Source organism: Sparus aurata, chromosome 9 (assembly GCF_900880675.1).
Source record: "Sparus aurata chromosome 9, fSpaAur1.1, whole genome shotgun sequence".
NCBI lineage: Eukaryota > Metazoa > Chordata > Actinopteri > Spariformes > Sparidae > Sparus > Sparus aurata.
Window position 1 is genome coordinate 1,232,670 of NC_044195.1, and position 15,904 is coordinate 1,248,573.

Here is a 15,904-nt window from a genome sequence, read left to right on the forward strand (position 1 = left end):
GAAGAACATGTGTGAGCTCTGAGTTTCAGAGTCATCAGGGCCACTTGTGGGCTGTTGGCCCAACCGGCTTTCATGTGGATTGTTAGGGCTAGGTGAGCCCAGATGTGTATGGTTGTTTACCTGTCTGTGGAGAGAACAAAGTACTGCATTGTAGGTGGGTGATAAGTAGTGTTGTAAACCACCTCCTCTGTTCATAGATGCAACATACTCCTGTGGCAGCTAATGTAAGCATAAAAGCACACAACCCCTGAACTGAAAAGAGGTGCAACAGCAGCAACAGTGTTTCGGCATTTAAGAGAATTGTTTGTATTTGTCTAAAAATCTAGGAGCACTTGATGAATGTAGCATACTAGCTGCTAATACATCTCCTTGCTGGCCCGCGAGAGCTACTATACAAGATGTAGTCAGTCAGTGCATGTTGTAGCAGAAAGTGACACCAATGACGGTGATGAAGCTGATGTATATCGGTATCCTGGTGTTCATCTCTAAGATTGTGTAGTGTAATAGGAATTGCCGTTCTTTAAAGCGGTTATCATAAAAAAAAACTTACATGCCAAACACTATGATAGCAGTGACTATATAGAATATAGTTGTCAGACAAACCTGAACAGCAAAGTGCTGAGCCTCTTGCAGTTTGCTCTGTGGGTGGAACTGGTTGGTGAAGGATGAGCCATCAGGGAGGCGGAACTGTATCCTCGCTTTGGTACTGAACACACACACACACACACACACACACACGCACGCACGCACACACGCAAACACACACACACACACACACACACACACACACACACACACAAACAGTTAATGCACACACAGAAAACTTCCATCTAATGATTTCTTTTTTTACTTTGGATAAGCAACAATCATATACTTGTTATACTAACTGGAGTAAGCCTTTATCAATAATTATTAGTTTTTTATAACAATCTAAAGGCATTCTAAATTGCTTTCAGACCACCTGATCCAAAAACTGTGTGGAAAATACATGCTTTACAGCAGACATTTGGTGTTACTTGAGCTGGAATAGTTCACATGAATGAGGTTTCCTTCCTATTTAAGTGTGACTCTAAGCTTGTCTAGTGAGCCAGCATGCCCTGGAACTGGCTAAACTGAATGAAATTCAGCAATTATTGATTAGTGTGCTCACATTTATTGACGTAAATAAACAGTATACAGTGCATTCATTAAGTATTCTGACCCACATTTTTTTTCACATTTTGTTATTTTGCATCTTAAGATAAAATCGTTTTAAAAAAAGGTCACCTCATCAATTTACACTCAGTACACCATCTCTCTATAAAAGCAAGGAATCTGTGTGTGTGTGTGTGTGTGTGTGTGTGCCTCAAATATCTCTGCAGATCAGGATCAAACTGACCTGAGATTTCAACATGGCTGCTGCTCGGTTTAAGGGTGTGCAACGTCAACTTTTTTGGGGGATCAAGGTAGAAGCGTTCACATCGCGATCCCCGTCAAGTAATACCACCAATATTACTTGCGAATTCAACCAAACACTTTGAAGCCAAGGCAAAAGACAAATGATGTCCAGAAGCCCAATAAATGGCAGTAGCCCACCAGCCCGAAACAGGAAGAGAGGCCAACTTCCGCCCCCAAGGCCAGCTTTGACCATCATATCTCTAAATGTTGAAGGACTGTCTGCAACCAAAGAAGAACTTGTTGCCAACTCTGCAGAGAGCATCAGTGCAACATTCTCTGCCTTCAGGAAACCCACCGGGGACCCAAACATCCCCGCCCTCGAGTGGAAGGCATGACCACCCTCATAGAAAGACCACATGAGAAACCTGGAAGCGTCATACTTGCAAAAAATGGGACAATCACTGAATCAACATCAAAAAGCGATGAAAACAACATTGAGATCCTAACCGCTGAGCTCAGAAGAATTACCATCACCTCCGTCTACAAACCACCTCCCACACTTTTCCTGATGTCAGAAACACCATCATCTGGGAAACCAAGGATAGTGATCAGAGACTTCAACAGCCACAGTTCACAATGGGGATACGCCAAAAACGACGCTGATGGAGATGCAGTGGAAGCATGGGCTGAACCAACCAGCTCTACCTGATCCATGATGCCAAACAACCAAAGTCCTTTAATAGCGGCCGATGGAAAGCCAGCTTCAACCCTGATATAGTGTTTGTCAGCCATAGCATCTCTGGATTGATCAAGAAGCTGGTACTGGACCCACTGCCAAAAACCCAACACCGCCCCATTGGCCTTACAGTCAATGCTGCAGTTACCCCAACCACAGTTCCTTTCCGGAGAAGTTTCAACTTTGGTAAAGCGAATTGGCCTGGCTTCCAAGAAGATCTTGAACAGAAGATCGCCCACCTCCCAGCGAACCCCAAAAACTATTAAATATTCACAGGAAGAACATCCAAAGAGGCTGCCGCACTCAATATATCCCCAGCCTTGATGCTCCAAGCAGCGAACTTTATGAGCAGTACCAACAGCTCTACAAATCTGACCCCTTTGCTGAAACTACCATCAAAGTAGGTGAGCGACTCATGACCTACCTATCAGAATGCCGCCGGCGGAAATGGCAAACTCCACTGGAGACAATTGATACGGCAAAAAACAGCAAAAAGGCATGGAGCCTCAACCGAAATATCAGCAATCACCCATCAACACCAATACAGCAACAGTATACCACAACGGCCAAGCAAGTTGCTCATCAGTTGCTGCTCAGCGGGAAATCCACCACCAAACAGCCAAGGCCAAAAGTAGATCGACTTCAGCGTTCCCAAAACACCGGACTGACTGAGCCGTTCTCCCCTAAAGAGCTCAATGTCAGCATTAAAGCTCTTAAGACTGACAAAGCCATCGGCCTTGACAATATTTTCACAGAGGAGATAAAGCACTTTGGACCTCTGACACGGAAGTGGGTCCTTGAGCTGATGAACAACTGCATGCTGACAAGAAACATCCCAAAGAGCTGGAGGAAAACCAGAATAATCGCTCTTCTAAAACCTGGCAAAGATAATAATAATAATTCATTTAATTTATATAGCGCTTTTCAAGGACCCAAAGTCGCTTACAGAGATATAGCAGATACAGATAGTACACCAATAGCAAACAAAAATAACAAAAGACAAAGCATGACAGGGAAACAAAAGCAATGGTGGGGCGTGGAGTAGATAACGCTGGTACAGACAAACAGACAGAAACAGGTACAACAATAGTCAAGAGGTGGGGGGATGGATTGAAGAGCGGTGGGGGGGCTGATGAGTGGGGAGAGTGGAAGGAGAGTGTGGGGGGGGTCAGGGGGAGAGGGCAGGAGTGAATGTAGTTATGGGTAGGGGAGATCATAGGCTTGTGCGAAGAGGTAGGTTTTTAGGCAGGATTTAAATGTGGTAAGTGATGGAGAGTCACGAATGGGTTGGGGGAGAGAGTTCCAAAGTCGGGGTGCAGTTCTGGAGAAGGCTCTGTGTCCGAAGGTTTTGAGTTTGGATGGTGGTAAAGTCAGAGTGAGAGAGGAGGAGATTCAGAGGGCTCGGGAGGGGCGGTGGGGGATAAGGAGGTCAGACAGGTAGGGTGGGGCCAGGTGGTGGAGAGCTTTGAAGGTCAGGAGGAGTATTTTGAAGTCAATGCGTTGTTTGATAGGGAGCCAGTGGAGGGTGTAGAGAACGGGGGTGATGTGTTCACGGGACCGGGTGTGAGTGAGGAGGCGAGCAGCAGAGTTTTGGACCGTTTGAAGTCTATGGAGGGAATGAGAGGTGATGCCAGTGAGGAGGTAGTTGCAGTAGTCGAGGCGTGAGGAGATGAAGGCGTGGATGAGGGATTCAGCAGCAGAGGGGGAGAGACAGTGTCTGAGTTTAGCAATGCGGTGGAGGTGGAAGTAGGAGGTCTTGACAATGGAGCTGACATGGGGATCAAAGGAGAGGGTGGGGTCCAGGATAACGCCAAGGTTGCATTCTTTGGGGGAGGGAGAGATGATCGAGCTGTCGATGGTGAGTGAGATGGGTCCAGTTTTGTTTAGAGTGGATTTGGTGCCAATGAGGAGGAGCTCTGTTTTGTCACTGTTGAGTTTGAGGAAGTTCTGGGACAGCCATGTTTTTATTGCAGAGATGCAGGTTTCGATGTGGTTGAGTGGAGGATTGTGGGTGGGTTTGGTGCGAATGTAGATCTTGGTGTCGTCAGCATAACAGTGGAAGTCGAGGTTGAGTTTGCGGATGATGTGTCCAAGGGGGAACAGGTAGCAGATGAAGAGAAGGGGGCCGAGGACTGAGCCCTGAGGGACCCCCCCGCTTCGTAACAGGAGAGAGGGTGGATGTGTGGCCAGAGAGGGAGACGAACTGTTGCCTGTCGGTGAGGTAGGAGGTAAGCCAGTCGAGAGCAGTGTCCTCAACACCCTGCTGGCGCAGCCTTTTAAGGAGGATGGAATGATTGACAGTATCGAAGGCTGCGCTGAGGTCTAGTAGTAGCAGGATGTTAAGGGCACCGGAGTCTGCAGAGGTGATGCGGTCATTGTCGACTTTAACAAGGGCAGTTTCGGTGCTGTGAAGTGGGCGGAAACCAGACTGGAGGGGTTCGTAGAGGTTGTTTGACTGGAGGTGGGTGTGAAGTTGGGCGGCGACAATGCGTTCCAGAGTTTTGGAGAGGAACGGCAGGTTGGAGATGGGACGGTAGTTGGAGGTTAGCTGGATCAAGGGTGGGCTTTTTGAAGATGGGGGTGATGGAGGCAAGTTTGTAGATAGAGGGAACAAGACCAAGGGATAGAGACTGGTTGAAGAGGGTGGTGAGGTGGGGGTTTAGGACGGGGAGGCAGGCCTTGGTTAGAGCTGTTGGGAGGGGGTCGAGTGAGCAGGTGGTTGTTTTGGACGCAGTGATGATGTCCGAAATGTGGGAGGAGTCAATGGGGGAGAAGGCAGTGAGAGAAGGGGGGGGCGGGTGGTCTGGGAGGGGGAAGTGGACTGGGTTGGTGGTGGTGGAGGAGTTGCCAATGGCGGCAGTCAGGGAGCTGTTGATTTAGGAGATTTTATTGTTAAAGGCGAGGAGGAAAGAGTTGCAGAGGTCGGGTGAGGAGGGTGGGTTGATGTCTGGCGGCTGGAGCAATTTGTTGACGGTGGAGAACAGGATGCGGGGGTTCCGGTTGGTGCTATTGATGATCCGGCATATGCTTATGCCTTCCGCCCAATCTCTCTGCTATGCCATCCGTACAAGCTGTTTGAGCGCCTGATCCTAAACAGGCTTGCCCCAGTTGTTGAACCAGCCATCATCCCTCAACAAGCTGGATTCCGACCTGGCAAATCCACAACAAGTCAACTTCTGAATCTCACACAGCACATTGAAGACGGGTTCCAGAAAGGACTGGTGACAGGAGCCGTCTTTGTCGATCTGTCTGCCGCGTATGACACTGTGAACCATCGCCTCCTCCTGAAAAAGATCTTGGAGAATACCAAAGACCTGGCATTCACAGACCTCATCAGAGCTCTCCTGAAAAATAGGCGCTTCTACGTTGTCCTTAACAACAAGCAAAGTCTGGTGACGACAACAGAACGGCTTGCCTCAAGGTAGTGTGCTGGCTCCACTACTATATAACATCTAAACCAATGACCAGCCAATGGACCAGAACACTGAGCGGTTCATCTACGCTGACGACCTCTGCGTAACATCCCAAGAGAGTACGTTTGAAGCTGTAGAAGCAAACCTCACCTCAGCCCGAGATGAACTACACCTCTACTACAAGCGCAAACCCTGCAAAGACCCAAGCCTGCTTGTTCCATCTCAGGAACCGGGAAGCAAACAGACCCCTTAACATCACATGGTCTGGAACACCTCTTGAGCACTGCACCAACCCTGTCTACCTTGGTGTAACACTGGATAAAGAACACGTCAAAAACACCAAATTGAAAGTTAACTCCTGAAATAACATCCTCCCGAAACTGACCAACTCCAAATGGGAAGCCACAGCACACACATTAAGGTCTACTGCCCTGGCCCTGTGCTACTCCTCTGCGGAGTATGTGTGTCCTGTCTGGGAGAGATCATCCAATGCCAAGAAACTAGACCCAGCACTGAATAAAACCTGCCGCTCAATCACTGGCTGCTTGAAGCCCACCAACCCGCTTGCATTGCCCCTGCTGATGTGAGAAGGGGAGTCGCCAACCAATAGATATGACCAAGGCCACCAGTGATGAACACCACCTCCTCTATGGACATGTACCTCAAGCTCAAGGGCTGAAGTCCAGGAGAAGCTTTCTCAGCCATGTCCAGCCCATAACAACATCACGGGAAGAAAACAGACTCCAACTATGGACAAAACGGCTTGAGGACGACCCCCCTCTTACTGATATGGGTATCCCTCCCTCTGAAGCCCTCCCTCCGGGCTCAGAAGCACCATGGGTCCAGTGGAAGACGCTCAACCGCCTGAGAACAGGAACAGGGCGATCGAAAGCTGCCATGGCCAGATGGGGCTATGAAACTGGCCAAACAACCTGTTAATGTGGAGAAGAGGACCATACAATGCAGCACTGCCTTGTCTGCCCCCTACCACTGAACCAGTGCAGCTCAAAGGATCTCGCAGTGTTCAATAAAAACGCAAAGGACTGTGTAAAGAAATGGGAAACTGTCATATAACCAACCAGCTTCAAAGACACAAAAAGAAGAAAAAGGAGAAGAATGATACCGTTAATTAATTATTTCATAAATGATTTATGTATTCTGCTAGCATTGTCAACCATAGCCACTAGGGCTGCACGATATTGGAAAAAACTGACATTGCAATTTTTTTAAACCTGCGATATACACTATGTTGTGATATGAAAAAATACAGGAATTTTCATCAGATGACCTGAATAGCACTTTATGTTATGCTGCATTTTAAAATGATAAGCATTTATATTTCATATGAGCTCATTCATGCTTGCTCATGCCTCCCAGAACTTCCATTCCCCATGCTGGCTTACTTTCATTTATAAAAATAATGTCTGTCTAATTTTCCTTTGGGTGCAGGTGGGGCGTCGGTAACAATTTATAGCGGGTCAACGTTGCTTTTCGTTTGGCACCAAGTCTTCGTTTTCGCGATTTTCTCGTGATCATTGCTCATTTTTCAATGTTGTTACCAGCAACTTACACCATGTGCAGGGGCATGGTCTGCTTCAGCACACTTATTAAGAACTAATGTGATTGGTGGATTACTGAGACTGAATGAGTCTGGACCTAGTCCGTTCCAGTCAGAGGAGATCTGGATACGCGAGGACACCCCACCTTCTGAGTTGACAGAGGTGCTGGCACGTCCAAAACCAGATTTACGGTAAATAATGTCCGCCGCGCTTTTTTGCGAACATTGCTGTCACGTTTGCTGTGTGTTTGGTGCAGGAAGAAACAGTTAAAACAGGCTTTTCTCACGAAAGTGTCCGCAAGTAGGAAGTGTTTGCAAGCAAAAAACATGTTCCTATTGGTGGAAAAAGGCACCACACCAACCAATCACAAAATTATATGGCAAACCAAATGATTGGGTTGCTGGGGGACAGGGGGAAGTTGGTGGAGGGAGAGCAGCGAATGAGTGACAGCGCCAGAGACGAGAAAGAGCCAGCGAGTTTTGAGAGTTGAGAGATTTGTGACATTTACGTGTTTGGAGTGTGTAGTTAGTGTGTTATGTAGTTTGGATTAGTGTGTTTAGTGTGTAGTGTAGTCGTTTATTGTTTTGCAAGTCAAAACAATGAGAAGACTGCTGAATGTGGAGCAGGCAGGAAGACGCTGAGGGAGCCATGAGCCTGAGGCATTGATTGCATTTAAATGTAAATAGTTACATATAACTACATCACAACTTTAGCAAACAACAATTTATATTTGCATACTATGTAATAAAAATGGTTCGTTAAACATGTATGTGGTTTTCACAGTAAAAAATCAAACTTTTCTACTCGGATTTTAGGTTTTTTTGGTGATTTTAGGTCCATTGTGTTAATACAGTATGTCAAAATGAAAAAAATAAATGTACAATCACACGTGAGGTTGTGTTGAAAAAAATGACACCAAACAAGGTAAGATAAACAGTTTTTAAGGTGAAATATAATGGTAAAATCAAAAATAGTCAAAAACCAATCATAGCCAAAGCCAATTATGTCCCTTAAGTCTCACCTTCAAACACAGCCTCATTTGGCCATCCATGAAAAAGCTACTTAACTGAGGGGGGCGCTCGTGTGCTGTAATGAAGTAGATGTGTTTAGTTGGAGCTCTGTGCTGCTACCTCCATTTTCCTATTAAATTAATGCACCTGAATCTATTTATTCCCCTCTCCGTTGCCCTGTGGTTGTTCTACATCGTAACCTGTTGGTCTGTGTTTCTACGCCATGCCTAAGAAAGACGAAGGAAGGAAGATGTCCCAGGCGAGCCCAAGTGCTGCGAGCAACGATGCTATACTAGCCCCTATCGCTTGCCACGGCGTCGAGCTCACCAAGATCTGCACACTTGTGGATGACCTGAAGAATTCGATGAAGGGGCGCCTTGACTCAATCCAAGCAAGCCTATCTGCCCTCCAAAAAGAACACCGCGAAGCAGCACACTGTCTGGACGACATGGACGAGGCCCTCTCAGCTGCCGATAGCCGCATTACAGTGCTAGAGGCAATGTGCAAAGATTTCACGGTGGCTTACGGACTTCTCAAAGCTAAACTGAATGACTTGGAGGGTCGTTCCCGTAGGCTCAACATCAGGATTGTGGGCATTAAAGAAGGAGAAGAAAACTGTCGCCCAACTGAGTTTGTGTCACGGCTGATACCGGAGCTTCTTGGCCAAGACAACTTTACTCGGCCCGTCAAAATTGACCAGGCCCACCGCGGCCTGAGAGCCAAGCCACTCGCTAGTCCACAACGACAGCTACCTGGTCAGTATCCTTCGGCTCACCCGCCAACAAGCCCCTCTACAGTACCACGGAGAGAGGGTCACAATATTCCCCGACTATACGGCTGAGGTGTCATCGCAGCGCCAGGCCTTCACCGCCATGGGGAAATGGCTCATGGATGCAGGTGCTAAGTGCTCCCTGCGTTTTCCTGCCAGGCTTCACGTTGTCCACAACAACACAGTGAAAATGTTCGACTCGCCAGCAGACGCTGAACAGTTTGCCAATTCACTGGCAGACAAAACATGACTGTTAATGCTTCCTACACCGCATTTTATGCATCACTACTGATGTTGCGATTTAGCATTTAGCATTTTGTCATTCTTAATGTCCAGTGTTATAATTTTCTGCCAGGAGTGAGATATGATATTTGGTTCTGTTAGTTTCTCATGATGTTGATACCCCACCAGGATTTCCTAACTCATAACTTAGTGTGTTCAAGCCAGCCTTGCTCACCCTGGCACGACTTTCATTCATCTTTTTTTCCTATAAAGGGACTCGCATAAATGCCACTCCTCCAAACATTTCTAATATGGGCTTTAGGGATTGTTATTTTGTTCTTATAGGTGCACCTTGCCGTATGTTAATCCCTATTTTGGTGGTGTTCACGGTGCTTATAGTGTAGGTCAGCTTATCACTGTATGGTTTTGCTGTCTCTGTTTCCCGGCAACCTCCCAACGGATAGAGGGTAATGCCGCCTAGTTCTTATTAAGGCTTTTGGTATGTTTTGGGTTTTTTTTGTTTTTTGTGTGTAAACTGCCAGTCTCTTGTCAAATTTGTCATGTCAGCCTTTATTTTCTGTTTTTTGGTTTTCTAAATGCAGGATAGTCATTTGGCCAAGCCGGGATTGAGTCCTATTACTTTTACATCTTGGAATTGTAGAGGTCTTGGCAAGGCACTTAAAGGGGAAAGGTATTTTCACATTTAAACTCCTTGTCTTCTGACATATTTTTTCTGCAGGAGATCTACATTCAACCTATAGAGCAGAGAAGTTTGAGATCGCTATGGGTTTCGCAAGTGTACCAATCCAATTTTTCTTCTAAGGCGAGGGGGGTTGCCATCCTTATCCGCAAAACTACCCCTTTTGTATTCAACTCCACAATAACAGACCCAGGTGGGAGATATGCGCTTGTCACTGGCGCAATCAATTCCTTCCCATTAGTTCTTTTAAACATCTATGCCACTAATTTTGATTGTCCAGATTTTTCTGTAAAGTTTTTAATCTTGTTGCAGAATATAATACTCTAATATAACTATCCATCTATAATACTAACATAATCATCGGGGGCGACTTTAACTGCTATTTCGACCCTCAGTTGGACAGATCTTCCACCAAAGCTGCCCCACCATTGAAATCTGTGCCAGTTCTTAATGATTTGGTGAATTCATTTAATTTAGTTGACATTTGGAGGCTTCAGCACCCCTTTGAGAGACAATATTCTTTCTTCTCTCCTGTACACGGTACCTTCACCAGAATTGACCACTTCCCGGTAGACTCTAAATTAACCTTGCACACACTCAGTTCAACATATCATAGTATTCCAGACACCTTTATACAATTGGAAATTCAATCCCTTCCTAAATTCAGACAAAGCATTTCATGATTATATTTCGGCTAAGATTTCAGATTTTTTGCTCACTAACGATAATGGGGCAGTCTCTGACTCAGTTATATGGGAGTCGTTCAAGGTGGTTCTGCGGGGTCACATCATCCATATCCTCCACTAAAAAGTCCAGGCTGAGGCGTCTCGCAGTTATTGAGGCTGAGTTGGCGGTGTCGGAGGACACTCATCGCAATACAAACAATGACGACACCCTTAGCGCCATCCTGAAGATAAAATACGAGTATAATCAGATGCTGGGAAAAAAGGTTGGAAGCTACATCCATAAACTTAAGCAAAAGCACTTCGAGCTGGGAGATCAACCTGATAAATTACTTGCTAGACAGTTAAAAGGTGTACCGGCCGACAGGGCAATACATGAAATTTCTTCTCCCACAGGACAATTGATAACTGATCCTGAATTGATTAACAACAGATTTTTTGGCTTTTTCAGTCAGTTGTACACCTCCAAATCTAAGCCCTCTGACTCCGACCTCGATCGTTTTCTCAACTCATTAATCATCCCAGCTTTTGGTGAAGCCGCTAAGCCAGAATTGGATTCTGATTTCACACTAGAAGAAATAAAACAGCCATTCGCTCCTTTCCCAACGGTAAAGCTTGTGGCCCCGATGGCTTTGGAATAGAATTCTATAAAAAACATATAGATGTAATCGCCCCTTTTCTTCTCCGAATGATAAATTGCTCTGTGAAAGATGGAATTTTTCCTAACAGTGTATATGACGCCAATATTTGCCTTCTCCTGAAAAAAGATAGGGACAGTACTAATGTTGTGTCTTATCGCCCCTTAAGCCTGCTAAACAGCGACCAAAAGGTCGTGGCAAAACCAATTAAGCAAACATGTTGGCACGTTAATCCACCCTCGATCAGACGGGCTTTATCACAGATAGGTTCTCCTTCTCCAACACTTGTCGTTTCTAAATATTATGTATTCCACCAATCTATCAGACTCTGCAGTTATTTCATTAGACACTAAGCAAGCTTTTGATCAAATTGAATGGAGATACATGTTCACGACCCTCAAAAAATTTGGCTTTAGTGATAAATTCATGACCCTTTTAAAAATGCTGTATGCTTGCCCCAAGTCGACAGTCTTGACTAACCATGACAGATCTCCACCTTTCTTATTGCAACGTGGAACTAGACAGGGACGCAGCCTCTCCTCTTTGCTCTTCGCTCTCGCTTTGCAACCCCTGGCTATTTCCATTAGGTCTTGTCCCCAGATAGCTGGCATCGATGATGGTACATCTGATAGCCCTATAGGTTTGCATGCAGATGATGTGATCCTGACTTTATCGGACGTTAGGTTGTCTCTCAGTCCACTTTTAAGTCTAATAAAGAATTTTTGACAGCTCTCTGGTTTTACCATTAACTGGAAAAAAAGTCTGTTTATGCCTCTGTCTGATGGGCTTGATTCTGCCTTCCTCAACAGTTTACCTTTTAAAGTTTCCACCGAGTACTTTATACATCTTGGGATCAACATCAACAGGAACCCAAGGCTCCTTTTTAAGTTGAATTTCTCTGATTTGATCGGTAAACTCAAAATCATGATAGATAGGTGGAAACTCCTTCCTCTCTCACTTATAGGGCGTGTCAAATTTGGGGAGAACTACCATCATGATAATATCATGTATCTCTTTCAAAACTTACCCATATATCTTACAACCTCTTTCTTCAAGATGTTAGAGTCCATCATTGTTCCCTTCATCTGGGCTGACAAACCTTCTCGTATCTCTAAGGCACACCTACAGAAATCTACAGCTAAGGGAGGCCTCAGCCTTCCTGTCTTCCACCATTACTATTGGGCCTGTAATGCCAGAGCATTGGTTTTTTGGAGTCACTCTGCAGCTGCAGTAGAGCAAACAGGCTCCCTCCATCCCATTTGGCCAGAAATTGAGACCCATGTGGCTTCAGTGCTTGCAGGTGCCTCCTTAGCAACAAAATGTACCTTTTAGATGTTTTAAGGATGATTTTGTTATGCATAACACATTTAAGATTTTGAAACAGATTAAAGGTGTGCTGGATCTTCCCGGATTGTCCACCTATGCTCCTATTTGTCAGAATCCTTATTTTAAACCAGGCATGATAGATGCTGCTTTTGTACAGTGGTCCAACAAAGGCTTGACCGCCATCATAGATCTTTACATTAATGACCACTTTGCGACCTTTGCCCAACTGCAGGCAAAATTTGGTCTCCCTCACAGCCATTTTTTTCGATACTTGCAAGTCAGAAATTTTGTCAGGCAGTCGATCCCTCATTTTGAAACGTTGCCTGAACAACACGTCTTCTATGAGCTAATGACCAAACCCCCCACCTCCAAACGCCTGATCTCTCAATTCGTTAATCTTTTTCGTTTGGCAGCCCCTTCTCTCCACATTAAAGAAGCCCGGGTATTGGACATCGGTGATGTGATTTCGTATGCGCTGTGGGCTCAGGGGCTGACTAGGATCAAATCTTGCTCTATCAATGCTAGACTTCAACTTATTCAGTTAAAATTCATCCACCAGCTGCATTTCTCCAAGACCAGGCTGAATAGGATCTTTCCCTACATCTCCGCTTCCTGTGATGAATGCAAATCAGATGACGGGACTCTGGGTCACCTTTTCTGTTTCTGCCCTAAGCTTAGGAATTTTTAGCATGACATTTTCTACTTGTACAGTGTCATATACAGCAAACAGTTGACCCCTGACAGTCTTCTGATAATATTGGACTGTCCTAAATTTTCTCTCACTCTTCCCTCATCACTACAACAAGCCCTCATGTTTTGTCTGGTCGTAGCAAAACAAATTATTTTTAGAGATTGGAAATCAGCTTCTCCTCCTTGGTTTAAAAAATGGTTGAATGATATGGTTACTTGTATTTACCTGGAAGAAGTTTGTCATGGCATGGTGTCCCCTTCTTTCTATAATTTTGTGTATCCTCCTCAGGATCATGAGGTGGATGTTCCAAAATATGCAAAATGTGATACTGTCTCCAGTAGTCTTGGAGACTTGGCAGCAACACATACAACATGTAGACCAGGAGACCAAAAAACTTGTACAGATCTTCCATCTCCATGTCAGTCCATTTATATTTACACACTAATTCTCAGTTTTTTGCAGCCTATTTGTAAGTGTTGCTTGAGATTGTCCTGACTGTGTCAATGGCAAAAAACAAAAGGAAAGGTCTTTTGGACTGTAGGGGGAAAGTGTCCCTAATTGGACTGGTGTTCTCCGTGGCTGGAACCTGCTTATCGCTGGGGCAGTGTCAGCATCCTCCTCTGTCTTCCAGGGCTCACAGCTGAGCAGTGTCTCTGCTGCCTGAGCAAGCATTGATCTGCCACAACAATCCCTTCCCTGTGCAGACCTCTGAGTAGCAGTCTGCGTGCAAATCGGAGGTGCCGCTTCCTCTCTCTCCTCATCCAAAACAAAATATGGATCATCTACTTTATTGTCAAAGTTCTCACTCTGGCTCAGACTCTGGCTCCGTGTCTCCCTCAGCTCCATCCAGCTCAAAAAAGAGCTGCACTGCTCGCTCCACATTCAGCAGTCTCCACAGAATTGTTTTCACACACAAAACTAAAAAACAACTACACTACACACTAAACACACTACACTACACAAAACACTAACTATGCACTCCAAACACGCTAAATGTCATATATTTCTTAAAACTGCTATCACTGTCTCTCTTTCACTGTCCTCACACGCACAACTTTCCCCTCTTCCTCAGCAACCAAATGCTGTGCGTTGCCATATATTTTGATTGGTTCAGGTTCTTGCTGGAAGAGAAATTATTCTCTTTCAGCAAGAAGAGAATAATTGCGATAAACTATAATATTGTCATTTTGAGACCATTTTTTGCTAATATAATGATAATGGCATTATAATGCAAGTACAACCTTTCAAAGATCCATAACCTTTTCTAAAGAATATCTAACATTGGAATTGGAATGTGAATACGACATTTTAAGACATTGCCGTTGGTGACACATATGTTCTCCTAGGCAGTTTGTTCTGGCTGTCAAATGTTAGCAGCTTTTTACGAAATGCCGGCTTTTCAACAGTATTACAGGGCTGTATCTCTTAAGCGATGTAGCGAACTACACTATCTATGAGTGTGCACCATTTTGCACTGTGCTGTTTGTATTTTGTTTGCCCCAGTGATTGTGGCCTGTCGGGAAGACGGAGACGGCCCCTCTGTAGCTTTAGTTGTAGTTTTTTTTCCGAGCTGGGAAAACTGCATCAGATGATCATGCTTTAGGTGCAGATGCATGTTCGTTGTATTGCCGCTTTTAGCTGCTACTGTTTTACAAGAAATGCGACATACTGGCTCGTCCAGGTTAAGTGGTTCACCACGTTCATTTGGTCTGAATATGAAGTGCTCCCACACTGCAGCTGTCTTGTTTGGCTTTGAAACCAATTTCTATCTTTGTTCTTATTCCGTCAAATCTCAACTAGCGTCTTCTGGCTTGCTACTCCTGACTCCACATGCTGCACTCTGTGGTATGCCAGGGGCAGGGCCCCGCCCCCCCCCACACAGAGACAAAGAGTGACTGACAAGAGGCTTTACGTGAGAGACACAAAGAAAAACAAGAATGCAAATGGAGATTATCAAGGCTGGCAAAATTATCGAGCTCATTTCTATTTATCGTATGATTAATTGCTTAAACGATTGTCCTGACAGGCCTAGTGTCATGTGTTTTTTTAGCTTGCAAACTCTTCCTGCTTGCGAGGACTTTCCTCTGAATTGCCCGCATCAAATGTGCACCAAACATTATGACAATATTCAGAAAAAATTGTAGTGTAAAATATTTATTGTAAGTCTAGTTTTACTTGTCTATCAACACAAGTTAAAAAGTGGTTTATAGTTTCCTCAATTTCGACACAATTGAAACGGAAACTCAGTGAGGCTGCATTTGCTGCTATGTCATCATAAATCGTTCATTTGGTTTGGACATGCCGGCACTTCCGTCAACCCCTGAGGGTTAAGGGTTGTTTTTGTGATATCTTGTTGAAAATATATCTATATTGTTTTTTCTGAAATCCCTGATTGCAAATGAAACTTTACATTTAAAATATAAAGAAACCAGGAAAAATAAAATATTATGAAATAGGAATTAATTAGCCCTGCCGTTTGTACAAAACAACAAAGCAAATATGTTAGTGTGAGAGTATGTGTGTGTGTGTGTGTCTGTGTGTGCCCAGGCGCATGTATGTGTGGAAGACTCCTCCAACAGTTTCGTCCACTTAGTAAATAGTGTGGTTTATTTGCTCCATGATCCTTTTGCATCAAGCAGCAAAAAAAAAAAGCTTTAGCAGAAGCCATTTGAGCTCAGTTGCCAACATTCTACGTCCTGCTATGTGACTATTGAGCATGTGGGCATCCAGATGTTGATGCTGATCGGTATATCCTGCAGCTGTAATTAGGACCTGTTCCT

General features: G+C 44.8%; 1 protein-coding gene across 1 annotated transcript in view; it reads right to left on the minus strand.

Moving 5' to 3' along the window:
- The window catches only part of ubxn4 (UBX domain protein 4), a 137,342-nt gene that overhangs the window by 28,281 nt on the left and 93,157 nt on the right, over nt 1-15,904 (minus strand). The window contains exon 11 of the mRNA XM_030428494.1: nt 604-706. Coding sequence (XP_030284354.1) covers nt 604-706 — 103 coding nt within the window. The remainder of the gene's footprint in view (nt 1-603; nt 707-15,904) is intronic.